Raw genomic sequence first — 26,740 nt, forward strand, 5'->3', positions numbered from 1 at the left:
ATCCTCTCTGAAGTGATCAGAAGTGGATGCTTTACTCTAGTTGTGGTCTAACCCAAGCTTTATAAAGATTCAGGGTTACCGCCCTGCTTTTGTACTCCGTACCTGGATTTATTAAGCCCAAGATCCCATAAGCTTTTCTAAGTATTCACTAAATATCCTGCCACTTTCAAGGACCCACGAAATGAACCTCCACTTCCCTCTGACTCTGTACACTCATTAGAACTGTTAAGTCTATATTACTTCTTCCTATCCTTTCTGCTGAAATGCATTGCCTCATGCCTCTCTGTATTCAATTTGACCTGCCACTTGCATGTTTATTCCGTTAGCCCATGTCCTGTTAACAGTTAATCAGCATCATCCTCGTGTCCAAATTTGATGTCAGCAGAAAATTTTAATATTATACTCTGCATTCCATTATCTAACTTCAATGATGCAGTGGCGTACTTCATATTAGCTGATCTGAATAATGACCCCTGTTGCTGCCTAGTAACATCTATTAACATAGTTGAGTGGAATGGCCTTTTTCATTTCCACTGAGACATCTGTCAAAAGTGGTGCTCAGTGATTGCATGACTGATTCTGAGATCACAATGCTGTTGAGATCCATCCTCCTGCACGATGTGTCATGTGGTGGTGGTGTAAGCGTTAACAGTGCATCAAATAGTAATAAGTCCCCCAAATCCATCTCCTGTAGTCTTGAAACTGAGAGCTTTGTGGTTGCCTTCTGCTACTGTTTTTCCTCCTTCAAAGTATCCAGTAGCACTGACAGATTTGATCCATTCTGTAGCATTCACTGAAAGAATTGTCCTTTCAGCAATGATTCCTGCTCTACTCATCACTGGAACTCTATTTGCTCTCTCTGAGGTTTTAAGATCAAGTGAGAAATTAATGCGGTGTGGGAATTAAATAATTCTTGAATAAATTTGCAAAGTCCGTATTAATTGATCCTTAATGAGGGCAATCTGCAGACATATGTGCATTGTGCATTTGAAATACTTACTTCTGGAAGACATTAGGAAAGTGATGAAAATGAGAATTGGTCCACTGATATTAAAGCACACCATTTAATGCACATTTATGGTTTCTGCCTGCATAACATGCAATGGAAACTAGGTGCCAATTTTATGGTGATGACTATAAGATACTGGGAGAAAGTTTCCTCGGTGTTCGAGAAGTTGTGAAATCATAAACTCTTTATAACAATGTTTATAATTTTGTTACACTGATTAAAAATCTTCCATAAATTTATTCAGACACTTAACTGTCTCCTAGTTAAACCTTTTTGGTTGAAGAACTCCTTTTCAAAAAGATTAATTATCACAGACATTCTATCTAAATCCTATAATACTCAGTGTTGTCTGCAAGGAGTGTTTATAAAGAATGCATTTTAAAAATTAGGCTTTTGACATACAAGTGTCAGTATGATGGGTGTTCTTGCCACCTTGGTCTTTCCCTGCTCCCCTTTAAGATAAGAAAGCCAGGCACTTTGCACTTACTCTGCTCACACCTCTAGACTCACATTTCACATGAATGTATGGACCCCTGGACTTGGAGACCCAGAATGGGCACAAACCAGATTAGCATATTTTATAATAAATGTAAATATGATTTGTGGGCTTAACACAACTATATCTGCCCTAACGCATGTTCCCACCCACCCGGTGTTATGTCACGCTGAGGTGAATCACTACTAATGTTCAAAAATGTAAAACAGTTGCAATGACCACGCCGGAGCACGGTGGGGTATAGCCCCCAGATGGTGCAGGACATTGCTGGGCAGTGCCCTGACAGTGCCAGGGTGACAATGCTAGACTAACAGTGCCAAGGGTGGGCCTTTTGGGGAGCCCCACTGGGAGGGGAGGGAGAGTGCACTCTGATGCGAGGGGAGATGACGCTTGCGGGAGCGGGTGGGGTTGGAGCTTGTGAAGGTGGTACCGGTGATATGGGGTTCAGTAAGCGGGGGTGGAGGGGGGGGCGATGAGGAAGGGGAGTGTCAGTGCCAGTAATGAGGTGAGTGGGCAGTACTAATGATAAGGAGGAGTTGCGCCAATGTTTTTGGGATGGGTCACCCTGATGCTTTGGGGGAGAGGGAGCGGGGGCTGCCCCGATGCTTGTGTGTTGTGGGGTGGGGACATGATGATGCTTGCAGGGGGTGTGGCAGGGTGGGGCGCTGGTACTTGTCCTCCATGTCTGTGGGTAGGGGGGGGGGGGGGGGGGGGGGGGGTTTATTTTTGCACAGATTGGGTGCCCTTAAAAGACAATGCCCCAGTATCTGTGCAGCCGGCCTTGCTGGCTCTATCAGGCCCCACGCCATCCTGCCAAAGTGGCAGCAGAAACCACACTCTCATATTCCCTGTGCACAGAACATCAGAGAATCTAGACAGAAAACACAGCTGTGAAGCTGGAGAGATTCATGTCATTTTTCTCACTGAAACTGGCACGCTGTCAGCTTTTGGGCAAATTACGCTCAAAGAGTGGTGGGGATGGACCTAATTAATTAGGCATTTGGGGATTTAGCACATTCTATGGCAGGGTGGCCTTCATTGCGTGTGTCCCACCGTCATATCTGGGTGCCATATTTATAAAACCCTCAACATCACTGATCCACAACTGAAGAAAGAAGATGGCATTGCAGTGAGGGGCTTATCCTGAGACTTGGGGTGTTCCCGATGTCCGTGGCGCAGTGGGGAGGTTTTAATTTAACCTTGAAATTAAACGTCCCTAGCCCCAGCACCTCCAGCTGGCTGTGTGATCTTGCCAGCACTATGAAATTGCAGAGTGCTGTTAAATCAAGCGAGAAAAGGCATATGTGAAGCTGGTGAGTTTCACACAGCCTTTCTTGCCTGATCCAACACTGCTTCCAAAGTGTCCAGGTTAACATTTCCCCTCCCTGATGTGTCATAGTATCTGTAGCCTGGCTTTCAGCTCAGTGACTCTGAGTCGAAGTTCCTCCAACTGCAGATGTGTTTGCCTTGGATCCCACAGGTGTCATCGAGCTCCCACATTCTGTGGTTTAGTTTATTAGTTTAGTTTATTAATTAGTGCCATAAGTAGGTTTACATTAACACTGCAATAATGCTACTGTGAAAATCCCCTAGTCACCACACTCCGGCGCCTGTTTGGGTACACTGAGGGAGAATTTAGCATGGCCAATGCACCTAACCAGCACATCTTTTGGACTGTGGGAGAAAACTGGAGCACCGGAGGAAACTCATACAAACTTGGGAAAAACGTGCAGACTCAGCACAGACTGTGACCCAAGCTGGGAAGCAAACCCGGGTCCCTGGCACTGTGAGGCAGCAGTGCTAACCACTATGCCACTGTAGCCGCTGCACATCATCTGCTTTGTCATCTTCATGGTGTTTAATCAATTATTTTACCAATTACATTATAATTAATGTCTCTAGATCTGTCTATGCTTATATAATTTTGATAAATGTTCTCCTTATCCCGACTGAACTTCTCTAATTAAGAAGTATGCTTCATTACTATTCATAATCCTTACTAACAACATTTTACAATTACTAAAATGACCTCAGCTTTGAAAGATAAATGAGAAAAATACTCAAACCAATCAACTACTTAGTGACAGCACACTTTGATTTTTCTCAGAATTTGGTCGGTCAACTGTCACAGATTATTTAGCTCTTTGGGTGCTTTTATAAAAAACATTTATTTCTTCTTAAAGTTACAAAACCAATGAACAAAGTGAACAGGGCAAACTCTTAACTGTTCTCCTTGCTTGCTCCAAAAACCAAATCAAATTCAAATTGAATCTAATTCATGATTCCCACAAAAAAGGCCTTGCACCTGATCTTGGGCTCGATTTCATGCTTGATCTTAGTCAAAAGGCTTAGCTGATGTCTGTCTCTAGTGTTCCTTTCTCGCTTTTTTAGATGCTGCTGTTTGTCTCCGGGTCCTCCTCTCTCGTGCTCCATTACGCGCCCATCTCTGGGTCCTCCGCTCTCCCACTCTTTTAGATTCTGCAGTCTATCTCTGGGTCCTACACTCTTGCTCTTTTAAATGCTGCTGCCTGTCTGTGTCCGACTTGCTCCCATTCTTTCAAGATAATCCATTGTCATATGGTGCATAAAGAAAATACACACAAAAACTTCTAACTATAAATCTCGAGATGTTTCCAGCTACTGAGTTAGCAAATTACTGCTCAAGTACAATAGAATCCAGTTGTAGTGTTTGATTTGACCAGTAATTGGCTGGACATTCTACTAATTCCCCATATGTATGAGTGCTTACTTGTTTCCAAAGAAAGAAGCAAACTTACAACCTTGTTGCAAGCAAATATACAACTGTTCCTGAGCTCAGGACATTTGACAGCATTTCTTAGTCAATGAAGTACATTTGGAGTGAAGTCACTGGTCTAGGACAGCTGATTCGTGACGCAGAATGATGACAACAGCTTAGATTCAATTCCAGTACTGGCTGCGGTTATTCAGGAAGGCCCTGCTTTCTCAATCTTGCCTCTTGCCTGAGGTGTCGTGGTCCTCAGACAGCGGCCTATGGTCATCTGGGACTATGTCAACTTTACCTTTAATAGGCAGAGCTTCAGCTACAAATGCTCACAGCAAGTGCTGCATAAGTAGTCAGATGGCTGGCAGCTCTTCAGTCCCAACTGCGCTACTTAGAGTGGTGTCCACTACCAGGACTGCAACCAGTCCAAGCTTCTAGGTGTCCATATCACCAACAACATGTCCTGGTCCTTCCACGCCGACGCTATAGTTAAGGAAGTCCACCAACACCTCTACTTTCTCAGGAGGCTAAGGAACTTCAGCACGTCCACTACATCTCTCACCAATTTTGACAGATGCACCATAGAAAGCATCCTTTCCGGATGTAATACAGCTTGGTATGGCTCCTGCTCTGACCATGGCTGCAAGAAACTACAAAGGGTTGTGAGGGGCGGCACGGTGACACAGTGGTTAGCATTGCTGCTTCACTGTGCCAGGGATCCAGGTTCGATTCCCAGCTTGGGTCACTGCCTGTGTGAAGTTTGCACGTTCTCCCCGTGACTGCGTGCGTTTCCTCTGGGTGCTCCGATTTTTTCCCACATTCTGAAAGATGTGCTGGTTAAGTGCATTGACCTGAACAGGCGCCAAACTGTGGCGATCAGGGAAATTTCACAATAACTTAATCGCAGTGTTAATGTAAGCCTTATTTGTGACTAATAAATAAACTTTAACTTGTACTCCAGTCCATCATGCAAACCAGCCTCCCATCCACTGACTTTGTCTACAATTCCCGCTGCCTCGGAAAAGCAGCCAACATAATCAAGGACCCCACACATGGTGATCAGGAGGTTGGCGATGCAAAGAGATGTGGGGGGAAGATGGGGCAAGTGGTACTGATCAAGCAGGGGCTGCTCTTTCCACTGGGAAGCCTTTCGTGCAGCACAGGAATCCCCTACTCTCCCAAGCCTACTGTCAAACCGCTGAGGTGTACCTGGCTGCCTCACCACAAGATGTGATCCAAATCCCCTCGTGGGAGGCGTGTAAATTCTGGCCCTCATTTTTAACTGGAACTATATGACTGACAAAGACAGAGAGGGCGATTCTCCCACCCTGCTGGACTAATTTATTAGCAGAGCGGGCCAGGAGATTTTGGTGGGGCTGGATTAGTGCAATCTGCGATGGACATCCGGCCCCGAACGCCTCTCCGAGCATCAGATTTCTCGCGCTGTCAGTTCCATGCTGGAAATAGGCGCAGAGCTGCATTCGGTGTGCAGGGAGAGACTTAAATATATTTTAACTGCGATTAGCGGGCTCGGGACTGAAGTTTCCAGGTCCGCTCGCACCCCCCGCCAGAGTGGTTCACACCAGCGATGTTTATAGTAGCTCCCCACCTTTGGGGAGATAGCAGCCCCACCCTGCTGGAGTGAAGGAGGGGAAATCAGGCCCCCGACCCCAGAGGGTCAGGCATTGGAGGGGGACTACCCCCTGGGCATTGGCACCTTGGCAGTGCCCCCATCACTGCCCAAGGGGCAAGGTGTCAATGCCCTGGGGGCACATTGGCGCTGCCCATGGGGCAATGCCTAGTGTGTGGGGCCTGATGGGGTGATTGGTGGGGGGTCCTGCTGCCACTCTGCATAAGGATCGATAGGGGAAGGAGGGAGAGCAGTGATCGGGACAGACTGGGGTTGTTGGGGGGCAGCCTTGGGCGGGGGGCGAGGGGTGCTATCAGCCTGCTTGGTGGGGGAGGGGTTCGGGACTGCAAGGAGTGGGGGTTGGCACTTTGGATCGCGGCGGGTCGGGAGGGGTGTGGTGGAGTCGGGGCTGGGTCCAGGAATGTTTGGGGGGGGTTGGGGGGCCCAGCAATCGGGCCATGGGGGCGTGGAGAGTCGGTGTTGCAGGTGTCGCGGGGCTTGCCAGTAATTGAGCTGGCCAGCAATTGGGAGGCCATCAATGCGGGGCAACTGCACATGTGCCAATCTCGGCACTGACAGATCAGCGCACGCACAGTAGCCCGCTCAGTGCACTGATTTCAGCCTCTCCAGCAGGAATAGGCCCCATCTTTAGTTTTTAATGATATTCAGGCTGGTGGCCTCTGCAGTGCACAGAGTGTGGGAGATTCTTCTTTGAACTTCCACCGAAAAAAACAGCAAACCAGTGTGAATTTGACACTTAGAAACTTTTGGGGAGAATTCTGGCTAGAATACTAATTAAACTGAAATATGACGAAGTATTAATGCATGGAGGTGGTATCTCACTTTCTACCAACAACTATGTTGGCAATAATTCAGAGCCTAGCAGCTTTGAAAAAGGGCTTAAATTTTTCATTTGAAAGTAATTTTTTTAAATAAACGGATTTCATAATATATAGCGGGAGAAAGACAGCACCACTGAATGAAAAAGCTGATGAAAACATTAAAATAAGTCAAGTATAACATTTAATTAACATTTTTTAAAAGATCAATAATAAAAATAAAATTGTAATCAACTTCAGTTTAGACACTTGGGCCACTCAAAAAGAAGTGTTCGCAAATGACAACTCAGTTTGCTCAATTCCATCTGAGGTATAGAGTTAAGGAAGCCAAGGGTTTGTGGGGGCTGGGTGATGGTGGGTAGTAGTGGAAGGTCATTCTGTTTATTTAATCTCGTGTTGTCATCAATATGTGGGAAGGTAGAGTTTCAACTGCAGCAAGTTCAGAACCCAGGTTCTAGCGGAAGTTGTGCACATTGCTATATATCTGCTGCAGCAATGTGTCCAATGTACTTAATGCACTTAAATGTCTTTCTAAACAGAACTGAAAGCATCAGAACAGCTGAGCTAGAAACATAACTAGAACAAAAGTCTGCCAAGGAACACAGCAGGCCTGAATATGGTCTGGAGGCCATAAAATGTATTTTTAAAAAATTCATTCGTGGGACATGGGCATCGCTGGCTGGCCAGCATTTATCCCTAGTTGCCCTTGAGAAGGTGTTGGTGAGCTGCCTTCTTGAATCGCTGCAGTGCGTGCGCTGTGGGTTGGCCCACAATGCCATTAAGGAGGGAATTCCAGGATTTTGACCCAGCGACTGCAAAGGAATGATGATATATTTCCAAGTCAGGATGGTGAGTGGCTTGGAGGGGAACTTGCAGGTGGTGGTGTTCCCATGTATCTGCTGCCCTTGTCCTTCTAGATGAAAGTGGCCGTGGTTTTGGAAGATGCTGTCAAAGGATCTTTGGTGAATTGCCGCAGTGCATCTTGTAGATCGTACACACTGCTGTTGCTGAGCATCGGTGGTGGAGGGAATGGATGTTTGCAGATGTGGTGCCAATCAAGTGGGCTGCTTTGTCCTGGATGGTGTCAAGCTTCTTGAGTGTTGTTGGAGCTGCACCCATCCAGGCAAGTGGGGAGTATTCCATCACACTCCTGACTTGTGTCTTGCAGATGGTGGATTGGCTCTGGGGAGTCGGGTGAATTACTCGCCACAGTATTCCTAGCCTCTGACCTGCTCTTGTGGCCACTGTGTTAATGTGGTGAGTCCAGTTGAGTTTCTGGTCAATGGTAACCCCAAGGATGTTGACAGTGGGGGATTCAGTGATGGTAACACCATTAGCAGCTTTAATCCAACAATATATTCCTAGTTATCACCATTCTTTCCATTTCAACCTAAAATTGCAGAATTAGTTCACTCTCAGGCCTTGCTTATTCTCTTTTTAAAAAAAAGTGAAGTAGCAGTTAACTCACCACTTGTAGTAAAGCAAGGTAGCCAGCTCCAACATTGTCAAAGTTGATTTTGACGTTTTTCCATCGCGCAATATCACTATGCCGAAGGCAATCGGTTTTATTGTCAATAAAGTCGATGGGGAATCTCTTTCCATCAGTTATGTTGATACAGTGGTAGTATCGTCCAGCGAAAAGATTCACGCCCATTATGCTGAAAATGAGCCAGAATATCAGGCAGACAAGCAGCACATTCATGATGGAAGGAATGGCTCCAAGAAGTGCATTGACCACAACCTATCATCAACATTTGAGGAAAAGCATGTTAGACAAATTATAAATGTCAGAATCAGAAAAGTTGCTTGGCACCATAAACAGAAAACATGATTTTTGTTAAAAGTACTTTCTGCAATTTCTCATTTATGCATGCAGCTGAAATAGAACTAATTGCGCAATGAAGCTTCAATATATCATGGAGCAAAACAGACAAAGTGAGCACAAATAAGGATATAGAAACAATATAAAGCAGTTATAGAAAATTATTTGACCAAATGGTATTGCATGTATTGAAAAAGCAAAATAAAGCAAAAACCTTGTGGTAGGTCGATGATGTCACAGAATTTGATTACTGCAAAGAAAAAAATTTTCAAAATTATAAGTAAAGTATAGACATCAAAATAGTGACAAAATATTGTGAAATTGGAAAACAAAATCAAGCAATGACAGCTCATAGTTTTGATTGACGTGAAACTAATGATGATTATCTTGGCAGCCTTACAGGACAATGATACTGCAAAGTGCAGAACAATTTCACAAATTTGGCACTGTCTACATGAAGCTTTGCTGCCTAGAGACACATATCAAGAACCTGTATGCAAAATTCACTTTTTTTGTCCATTAGTATCCAATAGACCCTGTCTACCTCTGCACTCAATTTTCTGATACATTCCTCTTGGATGAAATCCAATGTCCACTTCCAGCAAGCAACAACTTAATGCCAGATGCATGAATTTGTAAAGTTCAACCTGTGGCAGTCATTTAAGTTTTTTTCTCAAAACTCTTCAAATGCTATTATATTCATAAAGTTGACAACCTGTAGAGGTTTTATACATTTCAAATTGCACCAAAAACAACTAGAAATTGAACTAATTTTAGTTTTAATAGTTTTCAGGAACTTCTGAAATTAAGCAATGTGTAACAACATCTTTTGTGAAAAATACCAAGTTAATTCTTCCAAACATCATAAATAAGCAAACGTATGATAGGTTAATATGTATTACATTTTATAATTTAACTATATATTGTTTTCTTGTAAATTAAAATTTGCTCAGTCTTCCTTCAGTTATTATGCAGGTATCATTTTTAATAACTTTGAGAGCACTTTAATAAACTGAAAAGTTGGAGAGAAAAGTATAAGTGAATTTTACATATGATACTGGATAGTTTGTAGCCATGTGTTGAGATATTGTAATGAAGCACTTATTAGGATAGTGTTGCAAGTTCCTCAACTTAATTTACTTTTTTAGATCTAAATGCTTCTTACAAACATGCAAAACTTGAGGTTTTTTTCCATCTTACCCTCATGCCTTCAAATCGTGACAAAGCCCTGAGAGGTCTCAAAGCTCTTAGTGTCCTAAGGGACTTAATAGGACCTAGTTCCGAGTAGCCCAAGGCATTAGCTACAAGGCTCACTAAAGAGACCTACACAAAGAAAGGAAGAATAAAAAACAATCCCACAGTATGATCTGGCATTTGCCATATGCTTTACGGCAAGGATCAAAGCTGATCCATCTACATCAGTTGCATGAGCAACTTTTGTTCATACAACAATAAATTACGTCTATGTACCTCGGCAGCTGAAAGCATGGGTCCCAATAATGAAGTCATTAAAAATCAGGAATTAAAAGACCAGAATCAGTGAAGTACGGATATCGTAGAGAGTTGTGGGCTGAAGGAAATTATAGAAGTAGGGAAGGATGGGACCATGGAGGGATTTGAAAACAAGGATGAGAATTTTAAAATTGAAACAGTGCTTAATTAAGAGTCAGTGAAGCACAGTGAGCACAGGGGAGAGGAGTAGATGGGACCTGATGGGAGTAAGGACGTAGACAGCAGAATAAAGACAAACGTGGCACAGTTTTGGATGACTGAAAGCTTAGGAATTGAAGAATATGGGAGGCTGGTCAGGTATGCATTGGAATTGTAAAGCCTAGAGGTAACAAAGGTATTTATGAATGAAGGTTTCAGCAGCAGCTGTGCTGAAGCAGCAGCAGATTTGGTGATACTTTGGAGATGGAAACAGGTGGTCTGAGTTATGTGATCTTGGGGTCAAATATGACAACTGAGATTGCAAACAACCCAGTTCAGCCTCAAACAGTTGTCATTGAGAAGGATGGAGTCAGTGACCAAGGAATGGAGTTTGTAGTGGGGTTCAAGAACAATGTTTTTCTGAATATTTAACTGCAGGAAACTTCTGCTCCTCCAATACTGGACGTTGACTAGGCAGTCTGATAACTTTGCTACTGTGGAGGAGTTCAGAGAAGTGGTGGTGATGTAGATCTGGGTGTCAACAGGGGGTACATGTGAAAACTGACACTGTTTTTAGAAATAAAACAGAAAATGCTGGGAAAACCCTTCTTTAGAACATGTAGCTAAGACACATGTAAATGAGTGATAGGATGGGCTCCAAAACAGATCCTTGGGGTACACCAGAGGAAATGGTGCAGGAACAGAAACCAGCGCAATTGATACTGTGACTATGATTAGATAGATAAGAAAGGAACCACGAGAGCAGTCATGCCAGCTGGATGATAGTGGAGATGCTCTGGGGAGCATGGTGTAGTCAGTTATGTCACAGGTTGCATACAGGCTGAGAAACAAGAGAAGAGATAGTGTACCTTTGTCTCAGTCATATAAGATTTGATTTGTGACTTTGGTAAGAGTTGCTCTGGGAGTGTGCCGGGGTGGAAACCAGACTGGAGGAATTCAAATATGGAATTCAGGGAAAGTTGGGAGCTCTCATTTCACAGAAATGAAAAGTAGCAATCAAGGAGGATTGGATTGGCTCTCCAGAAAAATAATTCATATGATTCAAACAATAACTGGACCTCAGTGTTCTCTGGAGTATTTGATTGTCTAAAATTAGACAATCCTTGTAACATTTAACTTTGTTCCGACCCAGGTGTTCTTTCTGCTTCTTAGAAATACACAAACAGTAAAAAAAAACATTGCTTGAAATTCCACGTTACATCATGAATCTGAATTATAAGGACATATTTGCAAAAATCATATCACAGATAAGAACATTTAAAATAAGATATTTCTTTTGAAGTAGTATTAATTATAGTTTACATAGAATGTCCAAAAAACGCATTAAATTAAAGAACCATTGCTCTCAAGTCTGTTCTATTCAGGATAAATAAATTATTTATTTTGTAGATGATGATTTTTCACTCAGCAAAATGAGGGATATCACTGCTGATAAGAGTGAATGGAATGTTTTTCCACTTTTGGGACTACTGTCAGCATCAGCTACTGTGAGGTAAACTGGAACATGGAGAGGAGCCCCCTACTACACCATTATATAACCTTTTCCTACTCCAGTTCAACAAATCTCTCGAGTTTCAGAACAGCAGTCATGACTGAACCCCTGAGAAGCTTTTGTTTTGTACGATGATCCTGAGTAATCCGATAGCAGGCATCATGTGCCAAATCTCTGATACCATCACCGCACAATATAGAATACCAACAACAAAACAGGAAATTCAGAATACATACATCAACAATGAGGAAGTCCAGCCAACACCAAGCATTGGTGAAATATTTCACAAAACCGTAAGCCACCCACTTCAGCAACATTTCCAGAATGAAAATGTAGGTGAAGATTTTATCGGCAAATTCGAGCATTGTCTTAATGGTCTGCCTTTGTTCAACGTAAATATCTTCAAAGGCCTAAAAAATGAAATAACAAGTAAAAATGTTGATATTTTATGAAGAGGTTAATTCAGCTTGCTTATTAGCTTTCTCATCTCTTTTTCTTTCTGTTTCCTACTGACACACAAACTCCAAAGGTCTGCAGGTCGAGCTAATCAAGGCCATGGTTACTTTCCACAGTTATTGCTAGTTTTATTTTGTTGTAGATTAGCAGGATTGATCTTGGAACACCATAAATATAAGCCAATTCTGATTCTAGTTCCATTGTGCAGCAAATGGCTTTAAAAAGTAAAGTTTATTTATTAGTCACAAGCAAGCTTACATTAACACTGCAAATGAAGTTGTTGTGAAATTTCCCTAGTCGCCACAATCCGGCGCCTGTTTGGGTCAATGCACCTAACCAACATATCTTTCGGATTGTGGGAGGAAACCAGAGTACTCGGAGGAAACCCGCACAGACACGGGCAGAACGTGCAAACTCCACACAGACAGTGATCCAAGCCAGGAATTGAACCCAGGTCCCTGGAGCTGAGCAGCTGTGCTAACCACTGTGCCGCCCATATGCCACCGTGCCGCTTTATGGTATCTGAGTTCTTAGTTGTAATTTAAATCAGATTTGATTGATTGAATGACCATCAAGCCATCGAGGAGAGGAATCTTTAATTGTAATTTCTTGGAGACAAGGTACTGGTAATGGTTCAGCATTTGCCACTGATACCGCCACTAGACCCAATATTTATTTACTCGCATTCCCATTACAATCCCCCTTTGCTTTGTGCCATCATTCCTTTGGTCATTTAATCACTCCTGCCGTCAGCCCTATTCCCTTATGTTAGTTTCTCCTTCTCCCTTTCTCTCAAGGCATTTTCTTGTTTATAAACTCCTATATCGCTAACTTCTTCCAGTTGAGGCTTTTGAACCCTGATATCAGGAGCAGATGGGACTACAAGTTTGCAAACAGTGAGACTAGCAAAGCAAGCTTCCAGAAAGTGGCCTCCTAATTGGCTGCCACTGAGTTTGTTATCCAATTAATGATGATGGCTGGGCTCTTGATGCTGCCGGTCCAATCAGAGGGAAACTGCTGAGGTTGGTTGGGGACCAAGACTGTATCCCAATATGGACACTACATGTCAGTGACAAAATAATCGGGAGTTAGGCAAGTAGATCAATCAAGGTGGAGGGGAAAGTTGTCCACTGGATTGCTCTTGGTTGCATGTGCTGCCTTCATAAATGCAGCCCCCACTTTGGGCCTCCAGTTCTGACAGTCCACTGGTAAGCTGCAGGAAGGATCCTTCCAAAGCACTGATGGCTCCCGCACATTAAGCGTGGCTGCTCTGCTGGATTCAAAATGTTGGCTCTGCAACAAAATTGCCTCTGATTGAAGCGTTAACAGTAATTGGCTTCCCGGCTCCATGGATTGAGAAGTTGATCATCTTCTCAACCCTCCCCTGGGAAAAGCCCCAGCTGTCAGAAGGTGCCAAGGAGCTGTCCCAATGCAACTGCCCCTCCCCCAACCTCCCCTATTTTCCCTGTCCTTCACCGCTGCCTCCAGGCTCACTACCATGGGACTGGGAAAATACAGCCCATTAACTCAGTGTCCCTCTCCACAGATTCTGTCAGGTTTGCTGCATGTTGCAGCAGGCTTCTATCATCTGCAATATTTTTATTTAGTTTGAAGAAATATTTATAGTTCTGTACATTGTGCACAGATGAAATTCATAGTTTCTTTCAATTTTTTTCATTTCTTAACTTTGATGACTGTTACTCTGTGTAATGACTTTAATCAGGCAATTGAGGTGGGCCTGTTAGAATATGAGCTCCCTGATTAAGGGCCAAATTGATGGGCCCTATCAAGGAGCCTCTTACTTTGAACTTAACCAGGTGTGTCAGTTCCTCTGGCACTCCTAGTGTAGACTGCTAACTGAAAGCACTCGGTATGCTGTTGTCAGACTTGTAAATAAAGGTATTTTGGTGAAGGGACTTCTGCCTCCAGGGACTTAATACACTCTGTCAGAAAAAAACAATATAATCTAATGTTGCTTTAAATTACAACTTTTCTTTCACAACTGTAATATACACACTTGGAATTGTACACTGTGTAAAAATATTTAGAATGCAAATGCAAAATCCTACTCACTAGGGCACCGCTGCTGAGAAGAATCATGAAAATAATGAATGTCTCAAACCAATTATGTTCCACTATCGTGTAGCAGGTCTTTCGGAGGTTCCACCATGATTTACCCCTGCCCTCTTCTATGTTCACGTAGCAGAATGGGAATTTTTGCACACATCCTGAAAATAGGATAGAGGTTAATGCCCGTGTCAAGCTTATTAAAAATATCATTTATATTCCCTACAAGAAAGGAAGGCGTTTCGCAAAAGTCTCTATTTAATCCACAAGTGTGATCCTGAGTTTCTGATCACTTGTCATGTTAATTCTCTATCTCTTTCAGACTCTGATCACTCCTTCCTCAGTGTCATACACAGTTACAGTGAAGCTCAATTTATCAAAAACTAACATTACAACTTTTCAACCTCGATACTGAGTTCAACAACTTCAGATCATTACCACCGTCCTTATTTTCTTGTTGAAGAGGTTTGGGTAATGGTTCTACAGTTGCTATTCACACCTTTAAATCAATATTTTCTTTATGTATTGACTGATTACAGCACGCTTTTTCCTTGCACCATCATCCCTTTGTTATTTAGTCACTCCTACCTTCAACCCTATTGTAAGACCTTCCCTTTTGTTCTTTCCTCCCCTTCCCTTCTTTGCCTCTGTACTTTCTTATAAACAGTTAAATCACAAACTTCTTCTAGTTCTGATGAAAGGTTATTGACCTGAAATGTTAATGGACTGCTCTCCACAGTTGCTGCCGGATCTGCTGAGCTGTTTCACAATTTTCTGTTCTTATTTTAAGTTTCCACTTTCTACATTGTGCAGAGCTAAAATTCTTAGATTCCCTCATGTTTTAGTTCTTAACTTTAATGACTGTTTCTCTATCATACAAAGGAACAGAATATTTATTTCAGTTTTTAGCATTTATAACATATGTTGTTCTTTGAAAAGCTTGTGATAGACAAAGATTAGATCTGCCTTCACTCACTACTACACAAATAAGGAACGCAAGGTCACAGATTAATAAAATATTACAAGTCTGTGCAGATTTTTACCATTCAATTTAAATGCTTTCCCATGACTTCTAAACACTTAATGAAAAATGGACTTCCTCCAACAAGTTATTTTGAACGTGGGAATTGTTCCAAAAATAAAATGTTAAATGAACCAGGTGAATACAACAAACACACATTAGCAGTTTTACACTGACTCATGGATTTTTGCTTTGGTTTTTCATATTGGTGACATGTATGTTTACTCATCACTATCATTAATCACCCTTTTTAATCCCAAATACACAACAGCCTAATGTCACTAATTTGGTTAAATGTAACCAGAACCATGTTGCAAATACTGAAAAAGAATGTTGAGCTGTCAGAGCTAACGTTATTTCATTCTTCTCCCATTGTTGTACTGCATGAATAAGACACACAGGACTTATAAATTATTCTCAGACGATTCCTGGATGTTTACATTCATGCCAGCAAAGCACACGAGGCTTGAAATTTCCTTTTGGGATAGCAGTATAGGAATGCGTTAATCTGAAATTTCCCACTGTATTGTTGAGGGAGCATTGACCTGTTTAGCAAAAAATTGATCAATTTATGCTAAAGTAATGGGGAGGCAAATTTTAGTTGGGTATATAAAGTGTTTGTACGCTAATATCCACTAACATAATTTCAGAGCTTGATCTTTTTTTAATTCAGGTTCTTTCATAAGGGGCCATACAATTCGGCGACCATTCAAAACCTCCATTGATTTCGGAAATGGGAGGGATAGGAAGAGCAACTGAGACTAAACAAACTGTTCTAAAGCATGTATAGGGAAAGAGAGATTGGGGGTTCATGTGTATAGATCTTGGAAGATGGCAGGATATATTGAGAGTATAGTTGGCAAAGCATATGCTTCGTAAATAGAGGTATTGAATACAAAAGCAGGGATGTTATGCTGAGCAGATGTTTCCTCTAATTAAATATTGGGAAGACTGAAACCATTGGGTGGAATTTTACTACCCCTCCCGATAGTGGGATCTTCCGTTTCTGAAGTCAATGTAAGTTTTGAATGGCTCGCAGAATTTTATGGCTCCACCCCCACTGGAAGGGAGCCATAAAGGTCCACCCATTGTTTTCAGTCCCCACTCCAAACTCCATTCCCTAGCTATTGACTTCATCCCCCTTTCTGGCAACAGTCTGGGATTAAGGTTAGTCTGTTCACAACTTTGGGGTTACATTTGATCCCAAAATGAACTTCTGGTCTTGCACTCATGCCATCAAGGCTACCCATTTCCACTTAGGTAAAATCATCTGCCTTCACCCCATCCTCGCCTATCTGCTGTTGAAATCCTCATTTATGTTTTTGTTACCTCTAGACTCGGCCATGCCAACGCATTCCTGGCTGGTCTCCCACACTCTATCCTCAGTAAAATTATGGCCATCCAAAATGCTGTTGCCCATGTTGTAACTCACACCAAGTCCCATTCCCTTTTCACCCCTGTGCTCACTGTCTTACATTGGCTCAGAGTGTAACAAGACATTGGGATTGTTCTCCTAGGAGCAAAGAAGATTATGGGGAGAATTGATAAATGTTTATAAGGGTAAACAGGTACAGATAAGGTAGACAAAGGAAAGCTATCCCCATTTGCTGATGGCACAAGCACCGAGGAGAGATTTACAATTTTGTGTAAGAGAAACATTAGGGATGTGTGGAAAAACTTTATTGGGCAGTGAGTGGTAATGAGCTGGAACTCACTGCATGAAAGGAGAGCAGAATGAATGATTTAAAATGGAAATTGAATGGACATCTGAGGGAATTAAACTTATAGGGTTATGGAGATAGAACTGGGGAATGTGGCTGACTGGATTGTTCTAGAGAGAGCTGACATGAACTCGATGGGATGAATGGCCTCCTATGGAGTAATGACTTTATGACCCTAATTGGGTCTTTCTCACATCTGCTTCGTCAATCTCTCTGAATGCAGATGGGGAAACCACATGGAAAGACAAAATGATATATGAATCATTAAGCTGTTTCACTCCACAGCAAGTGAGCATGCATAACAACAGTTTTGCCAAACTCAATTAGCTCAATCAGTACAACTTGTCTACAGTTCTCTGCATGGTTAAATCATTTTACTTTGTTTAAATTATAGTATAGCTCCATAGCCCCCATATGTTTGATGCTGTTTCAGATGCAAAATATCATGACTGCACACTTCTACCACTGACCATGCTGGGCAACCTTTTGGTATGGCCATTAGTGCAACAGCAGGGAGCATGATCTGGGAATATGCAGAGTCTAAAGATCGTGATGTCACACAACATGTAACGCTGATTTATCATTAGTAATGTCATTTTTGACCTGAATATTCTTATTAATGACTCTTCTCTCAATCTTTCACAACTGCTGATGCATACAGCAGCAGGAAGGACCTCCAACCATTGCTACTTGAAAGGAACATCAACTATGTTCATAGATTCATAGTTGATTGACCTCTTTGGCCTATTACTGAGTTTGTAGGAATGTTTGATGGGTTGTACAGGAGTGGTGTAGCAGGTGCTAATGTCCGTGATTACGATTTCAAGGATTCTGCTCAGATCACTCGCTTCTAAATTTGTGGGCAGTAGTTTATATCTCTGCTGGATTGCAGCAGGATAGGTAGAATGAACAGAGGCAGAATGTAAGAGGACAGGCTGCTTAAAGAGGGAGGATGGCGAGGGAGTGAAGGGCTCTCACCAGAAGGCCATATCCACCAGGATTGTCAGGTACAATTGTCCTCCCTCAAACTCAGTGAAGAACAGTGTGTCAGATATCTCTGCTTCATCAAATCTGTATCTGTAGCAGGCAAAAGTGGTCTCAGAGCAGGGCAAGGACAGCACTACCAATGGTTTTGATGGTGATCATGTCCATCGTAATGGCCATCAACATTTTCATGCCCACCTAGAGCAAGCAATATTTGTGACAATACCAGGTTTTCTCCTGAGTTGTGTAAGGGAGACCATCGAGACTCTGCAGGTCAGAGAGAAGCAGGCAGAATGAGCATATCAATTTGCCAAAACTGCAGGTTTTTCCAGGGTGCAAATGGCACATATGTGGCTTTGCAGGCATTGTGTGTAAATTCTGAGAGATACAACATCCAGTAGGGATTCCATCTACTCAATGCCCAGCCGGTGTGTGATTATCTCAGTGCATCATTCAGATCAATGCCCAGTATTCTGGCAGCAGTCATGATGCTTTTATTCAGTGCCAGCCCGCTGTACCATCTGCAATAAGCCACCATGAGAGACCAGAGGGTGGCTTCTGAGCAACAAGGGCTAACTGCTAACCTCATGGCTCATGACTCGAGTGCACAACACTCAGGCAACATTCAAATAGGCCTGAATCTTCCAAAGAGTGACATGCCCTGTTGGATTGTCACTCATTCCCACTTTTCTACGCCTTGCCAGAGCTCTGTATTTCTGACACGGACTTCTGATCCTGATCCCTCCAGAAATAAGGATTGTACCTGAAATCCAGCTGCTTCTTTGTGTCATTGGATAATGGGGGGAAGACGCCATGCCACCAGCTGCAGAACGTTGATAAGTGTTCACTGCTACATTGAAAAGCTGGGACAGTTAAACAGCTTTTCAGTGTGTTTGTGAATGAACATACACACTAACATACGAATTGCGAGCAAGAGTTGGTCACTTGACCCCTTGCACCTTCTCTGCCATTTAATAAAATCATGACTGATCTGTTTGCAACCTCATCTCCCCATTCCTTCCAACTCCCAATAACCTTTCACCCCCTTGTTAATCAATAATCTATCTCACTCTGCCTTGAAAATACTCAAAAGTCTCTGTTTTCACTCCCTTTTGAGGAAGAGTGTTCCAGAGACTAACGACCCTCGGAGAAAAAAATTCTCCTCTTCTCTGTCTTAAAAGAGTTTCCCCTTACTTTTAAACAGTGACCCCTAGTTCTAGCTTTTCCGACAAGAAGAAGCATCTTCTCCACATCCACACTGTCAATACCCCTCAGAGTCTTAAAGATTTTGAGCAAGTCGCCTCTTACTCTCCTAAATTCTAGCAGATACAAATCTAACCTGTCCAACCTTCCCCCATTCCTGGTATTAGTCTAGTAGACTTTCTTTGAACTGCTTCCAACACATTTATATATTTCCTTTAATAAGGAGACCAATACTGTACATAATATGTCAGATGTGGTCTCACTAATGGCCTGTACGGCTGAAGCACGACCCCCCTAACTTTCGTAACCAATTCCCCTCACAACAAACAATAGCATCCTATGAACTTTCTCAATTCTTTTTGTACCTGGATACTAGCCTTTTGTGATTCATGCGCTGGGACACACACATCCCTCTGCACCTCAGAGCTCTGCACTTTTTCACCATTTAAATAAGCTTCTTTCTATTCTTCCTACTAAAATGGACGATTTCACATTTGCTCATTATAAACTAGTTGCCAGATTTTTGCCTACTCACTTGACCCATGTCTTTTTGTAGCCTCTATGTCCTCTTCACAATTCACTTTCCTGTCTATCTTTGTGTTGTCAGCAAATTTAGCAACTATACGTTCAGTCCCTTCATCTAAGTAATTTACATAAACTGTAAACAATTGAGGCCCCAGCACCGACCCCTGTGGCACACCACTCGCCACATACTGCCAACCAGAAAAATACCCATTTATGCCAATTCCTGTCAATCTTCAATCCTTGCTTATATGTTATCCCTTGAACCATGAGCTTTTGTTTCTGTAATAATCTTTGCTGTGACAACTTATTAAAAGCCTTCTGGAAATCTAAGCAGAGTACATCCACCGGTTTCCCTTTATCCACGGCACATGCATCTTTTTTAAAGAACTCCAAAAAATTGGTTAAATTCGATTTCACTTAGAATCATAGAAACCCTACAGTGCAGAAAGAGGCAATTTGGCTCATCAAGTCTGCACCAACCACAATCCCACCCAGGCCCTATCCCCATATCCACCCACTAATCCCTCTAATCTACACATCTCAGGACACTAAGGGGCAATTTTAGCACGGCCAATCCACCTAACCCGCACATCTTTGGACTGTGGGAGGAAACCGGAGCACCCGGAGGAAACCCACGCAGACACGAGGAGAACATGCAAACTCCACACAGACAGTGACCCAAGCCGGGAATGGAACCCAGATCCCTGGAGCTGTGAAGCAGCAGTGCTAACCACTGTGCTACCGTGCCGCCCTGCAAAACTGAGGGAGTGAATTGTAAGTTGAAAGTTGTGTTGATTGAAAGTGCATAATAAACCTTGATAAATAAAATATTATCCTATAATGTTTGAAATCTAGTATTCTCTCCTTCACTACCTGGCTATCGGAGTTCTAAAACATGCTACTCACACCCTGTATCTCATCACATACAGATCCCACCCCTAAACTGTCCTTCAAAATATGCAGAGTTTCAGTATCTGAATTGGTGGCTGTGAGTGAGAATGAATGACAATGTTTCTTTTTCAGCACTGCCTTGTGTTCTATCACCTCTTCCTCTTTTACCCCTGCCTGGTCGTGTTGCAGTTGTTGAATACTTGAAAGGAAAAAGCAAATAAGAAAAGATTGTGAGATGAGGGTGAAATGGGATGTCAGAAGATACCATCATCGTCAAAGTTTTCAGTCACGCTGCTGGCCGCAGCCTCAGTCAATGCTGCTCTTATGATGGCAAACACTGTTTCCCCGTGGAGGGTAAGAACATGTAGGCACGTTTAGTGTCCCGCTGGTTAGCTGCCACTGTTCTCCATCGGTTGTGTTCTATCTTATCCTGGAAGGGGAAATGTGCCAAAGAGAATGGAGTAAAGTTTTGGGGTGACATGACTGTCATGGTTGAATAGTTGGCCATGTGCATGAGCTACGAATTGTATGTGTGAAGCCTGCAACAGTTGTGGGTATGAAATCCTGAATGTTAGATATGTTATGATTCACAGAGACTTTTGCAAGATGAGTGATTTAGATGTGCAACATTGCTCAGTGTGTGAGGCTAGTGGTGCAATTAGTAGGCTTTGACATTTGAAGATGTATTTACTGGCTTTGACCAATGATGTGCGGGGTCACTGAACCTCCTAAAGCATTGCCTCCAGCTTTTCAGGACTAAATTCTTGGCATTCACTGTCACAGTTTTTTGCACCTTCTGAGAGTTTGTCTTCAGGGTCTGCTCCCCACCGCAAAATGGCATCTCTCCTTTTCTGCACCTATTTGATGAAAACCTCTAGTGTAGTGCTAGAAAATCTTTGAGCCCATTCTCTACCAAGTTGTTCACCCCCCACCCATATATCTTATTCATAAAATATGTAAAAGTGCATTACCTAACAGTTTACATTTGACATTACTGAAAGTGGAATGCAGATCAACTTCAATATGGTGCATGAAATGCCTCACTACACATTTGCCATTGCAGGTTAATTTAAAATGCACATTTAAATTTCTGTCAACCATTCTCTGGTGCACAGAGCACAAGAGGTTTTACAAGCATTCTAGCTCCTCAGTATACTAAGGTGGGAGGTAGACAGTGGCCTTTCCCCCAATGAGTCTTTGCAGTGTTTGCCCCATGCCTTATTGTGTCCCTAAGGACGTAGCCCTGGATCCTGGAGTCCATCTGCCTGCAACCTTCGATCGCCAATTGCTCTGTGTATTGGAAGAACAGCAAGTCTTCGGCAAACCAAAGAGCATCTTTCAGCGTGCTGATGTTTCTCCAGCAGCAGTTGATGTTTGTCTTGGTGCATATCCCTGAGAACAACCTGGGCTGAGGCTCGACAAAACATTTTGCATCTCTTTCCAGACTTGCTTTGTAATGGCACATTTCAGAAGAAAGTGGGCAACAGTTTCTTCCCCACCATTAGCGTTTTGAGGGCAAAGTGCTGAGATGGCAGGAAGGATCTGACAGAGTAGGCCTTCCTCACCACCAACTAAACTATAGCTTGGCACTCATTTGAAAGTTCGAATGAATTTGACAGTCTGCACAGGGAACCATTCAACAGGATCCACCATCTCTTTTCCCTGCAGGGCCTCCTGGATGATACATGAGGACCACTGCCTAAAGAAGTTGTGATCAAGGGTGCACAAACCTTCCCACAAGGATCAGGTGATACTGCATGGTCCAACTGGATGTAGCATTCGGTGGTAACATGGCTAGACCCCTTACATCACAACACTTGATATCTGCTTACCAATGGTCTAATCACAGCTGAATGCAGCCACATAGAAAGGTGGCCATCAGATTGAGGGCATTCCCCCCCCCCCCCACCCCCGCCGTATCTAGAGGTTTATGCAATGTGTCCCTGCGATCTCCAGATAGAGTGGAAAATGGTTCTCTGCCATGTTGTGCTATAATTCAGAATTTTTCGCACCCTGACTTTTGCAACCTACTTCAGCACCTGCTCCAGCCAGAATGCATCTCTCTTTTTAAGAGGTGCAGGCCAGTTTTAAGTAGTTCAGAATAGCTTTATACAGCACCGAATACATTGGAAACAGCAAGCACAGGTTAATTGTGCATCGTGATCTCCATCTGTTTTCTGATCTTATTGAATATTGCAGCCCATAAACTAATTAACATTTTTAATTCTCCTCTAAGCTTTCCATTTGGATTCTAATGAAATGCATCACCTTTTCTGAACCTGAGCAACCACCTGTATCTCCTGTTTACAAACTGAGGGGAAAGATTATTTCAGCCAATTGTTGCCACAGATTCAGAAGGCGGACCTGAGCACACCGTAGGTGAAAAGTATTTTTTAATTATCGAGAGTGGATTTACATTCCTTGGAGGAAATAGAATGTCCAATAGAATATTAATAGTTTTCATCAAAGTACACTTAAAACAGCAAATCCTTTTTATTTTAGAAACATCTGTAAATAGCTATTTTTCCAAAACTCTTTCTGTAGAAACACTGGCCGAAAAAAAAAGCATTATGACAAAAGGCTAGCTCATGACTGTAATAAGCTTGGTTTTTGCATTTTAAAATATGCAGCCAAACAAAATGTACAGCGTCAGCTTTCAGTTGCTTCTCACTCGTCACCCAGCTTTCATTTTGCAGCCCTCTCCGCAGCTTCTGTAGGTGATAATTTACAGCCCTTGAAGGATGATATGCGCTGCCTTATTCTGAAGCTGAAGGTCCCTTTCTAGTCATCCAGCTTTTCCAGTTATTCAGTCAAACCAAATGCTGTAATACCCTTGAAGCAAAGTAGGCAGAAAATGGCTCCCTGAACAGTCTGTCCCTGAGTGGCTGACTCACTCTTTCAGGTGAACTGAAACCAGTCAGATAAATCCAATGAGGCTATGCACATACAATTACAAATATTATCAACTGAAAGACCAAAAACCACATACAAATTTCTATGAAGTAATTGTTTTATCATCAAGATATATAAATGACTGTTTGCATGATTATTTACAATATCACTTCTTTGCTATATTATTTCACTAAACATTTCCCCATATGAAGATTTTCAATGATCCAAGCTCTAAGTCTACAATTATCTATTGTATTTTAAAATCAGCGATGTTGTTCACCTCAAGTTATTTCTAGACACTATGAAAATGACACATTCTGCATCGCTGCAAAAGTAGGTCAACTGAAACATATAAATAATGACATGAACAGGCACAGCATCTTATCTTGGAGAATTACATATAGAGAGCAATGTCATCTTCCTGTTCTATCATAATCTTTATAATTACAGCCAAAATGACCAAATGTCACCCTTGTCAATGAGGTTCATGAATAATAGTATTTATTAATACCAAAAATGTACCAAATGCAGGATCAAATGTAACTATCTCTACAGAACCAAACAAAAGATTTTATGGATATGATGTTTGTGCCTAAAGTTTATACTTTTGTAAAAGGACATTTTAGTTGAAAAGAACTGCTGTGTAAAAACTTACCAGTAGGTAGGCTGTGCTAGAGGCGGAATCCCCAATGTACTTAATTTATGTGTAAAAATGAATAAAAGAGGTCTTCCTATTTTGGTGGGCAGTTCAGTTCAGAATCAGGTGTGGACATTTGTGCTTGTATTCTTAAATTATTTACACATGACAGGACACTTCACACGGTGACGAGGACAGGATCATCACTATCAGGGGCTTTAATGCTTTTTGATCTGACTACTATGGACTTTGTAGTCTATACAGAGCAAAAGGAATAGCTTTTCTTCGCAAATGGGATTGGAGAGGAAAAGCAGGCCTTGGTGCTTCTTACATCCATCAGAATGAAAAATTCAACCTGAGAAATCTCATTGCCGTTGAAAAGCTAGCAGATAAAAGCTTCAAAGAGCTTGTGGACATTTTGAAACAAAAACCACTTCGATCCCAGAACAACAGCTATTGCCAAGAGATTCAAGTTTCACTGAAGAGAACAGGCTGAGTTGAGAAAACTAGCTTAACATTGTGACTTTAAAAGTTACCTGGAAGAAGCTTTGCGTGATCATTTGCTTTGTGGACTAACAAATGAAAGAATTCAGCGTAGATTGTTGACATTGAAGGAAGTGTTTGTGAAAAGCATAGAAATGGCAGAGAAACAAGCTGGGAGATTTGGAAGTGATTCTAACAATGCGGAAACTAAAGCAGTAAGTGAGGGACTACTCACTTCCAAACAAGTTACCACTGCAATGGAAAAGGACACAATGCCGAATGTCATGAGTAGAAAACCATTAATTGCTGCTCCTCTGGAGAAAAAGGGACTCATACAGCCTGGACCAAAGGCTGATCGCTGTAAAGGAGTACCACCAAGGCGATGGCATGGCAAAGAACACACAGACATAGAAACGTAGAGGAAATATAGAAAATAGGTGCAGGAGGTAGGCCATTTGACCCTTCGAGCCTGCACCACCATTCAATGTGATCATGGCTGATCATGCACTTTCAGTATCCCACTTCCGCTTTCTCTCCATACCCCTTGATCCCTTTAGCCACAAGGCCATGTCCAGCTCTCTCGAGCATATCTAATGAACTGGCTCCAACAGCCTTCTGTGGTAGAGAATTCAACAGGTTTACAACTCTCTGAGTGGAGAAGTTCTTCCTCATCTCAGTCCTGAATGGCTTGCCCCTTATTCTTAGGTTGTGACCCTAGTTCTGGACTTGCCCAACATCAGGAACATTCTTCCTACATCTAGCCTCTCCAGTCCCATCAGGGTTTTATATGCTTCTATGAGATCCCTTCTCATTCTTCTAAACTCCAGTTGAGTACAAGCCCAGTCAATCCAGTCCCTCTTCATATGTCAGTCCTGCCGGAATCAGTCTGGTGAACTGGTAATGCATTTTGGAAGGTCTAATACAGATAGGAAATATACAGTAAATGGCAGAATCCTTAGGAGTATTGATAGGCAAAGGGATCTGGCTGTACAGGCACACAGGTCACTGAAAGTGGCAACGCAAGTGGAGAAGGTAGTCCAGAAGGCATACGGTATGCTTGCCTTCATCAGCCGGGGCAGTGAGTTTAAAAACTGGCAAGTCATGTTGCAACTTTATAGAATCTTAGTTAGGCCGCACTTGGAATATAGTGTTCAATTCTGGTCACCACACTACCAGAAAGATGTGGAGGCTTTGGAGAGAGTATAGGAAAAATTTACCAGGATGCTGCTTGGTATGGAGGGCATTAGCTATGAGGAGAGGTTGGAGAAACTTGGTTGTTCTCACTGGAATGACGGAGGTTGAGGGGAGGCCTGAGAGAAGTCCACAAGATTATGAGAGGCATGAACAGAGTGGATAGTCAGAAGCTTTTTCCCCAAGGTGGAAGAGTCAATTACTAGGGGGCACAGGTTTAAGGTGCGAGAGGCAAGGTTTAAAGGAAACATACGAGGCAAGTTTTTTGCACAGAGGGTGGTGGGTGCCTGGAACTCGCTGCTGAGGTAGTGGAAGCAGATACGATAGTGACTTTTAAGGGGTGTCTGGACAAATACATGAATAGGATGGGAATGGAGGGATATGGTCCTTGGAAGGGCAGAGGGTTTTAGTTCAGTCGGGCAGCATGGTCAGTGCAGGGTTGTAGGGCCAAAGTTCCTGTTCCTGTGCTGTAATTTTCTTTATTATTTCCTTCTTTATTATTATAACCTTCGCTGGACTCCCTCAAGAGCAAGAATGTCCTTCCTCAGACTAGGAGACCAAAACTGCACACACTACTGAAGGTGTAGCCTCACCAAAGCCCTGTATAACTGCAGCATTCATCCTTACTCCTGTACTCAAATCCTCTTGCTATAAAAGCCAGCATGCCATTAGCTTTACTCACCGCCTGCTGTACCTGCATGAAAACTTCCAGCGATTGTTCAACCATATGACCCAAATCACGTTGCACTTCCCTTTTCCTAAATTGCCACCATTCAGACAATAATCTTCCTTCCAGTTTTACCACTAAAGTGGATAAACTCACATTTATCCACATTATGTTGCATTTGCCAAGTATTTGCCCACTCAGTCAGCCTGTCCAAGTCACCCTGCAGCCTCTTAGCATCCTCCTCACAGCACACACTGCCACGCAGTTTAGTGTCTGCAAATTTGGAGAAACTGCATTCAA

General features: G+C 42.5%; 1 protein-coding gene across 12 annotated transcripts in view; it reads right to left on the minus strand.

Moving 5' to 3' along the window:
- Positions 1–26,740, minus strand: part of scn1laa (sodium channel, voltage-gated, type I-like, alpha) — a 155,051-nt gene that overhangs the window by 48,200 nt on the left and 80,111 nt on the right. For 10 of the 12 annotated variants that reach the window (XM_078228231.1, XM_078228229.1, XM_078228235.1 and 7 more), the window contains 4 exons: positions 14,232–14,386; positions 11,939–12,112; positions 9,740–9,862; positions 8,186–8,458 (listed from right to left, as the gene is read on the minus strand). In XM_078228231.1, coding sequence (XP_078084357.1) covers positions 8,186–8,458; positions 9,740–9,862; positions 11,939–12,112; positions 14,232–14,386 — 725 coding nt within the window. The remainder of the gene's footprint in view (positions 1–8,185; positions 8,459–9,739; positions 9,863–11,938; positions 12,113–14,231; positions 14,387–26,740) is intronic. The other 2 variants (XM_078228234.1, XM_078228232.1) reach the window with 1 other exon arrangement.

This window comes from Mustelus asterias, chromosome 14, assembly GCF_964213995.1.
Source record: "Mustelus asterias chromosome 14, sMusAst1.hap1.1, whole genome shotgun sequence".
Lineage (NCBI taxonomy): Eukaryota > Metazoa > Chordata > Chondrichthyes > Carcharhiniformes > Triakidae > Mustelus > Mustelus asterias.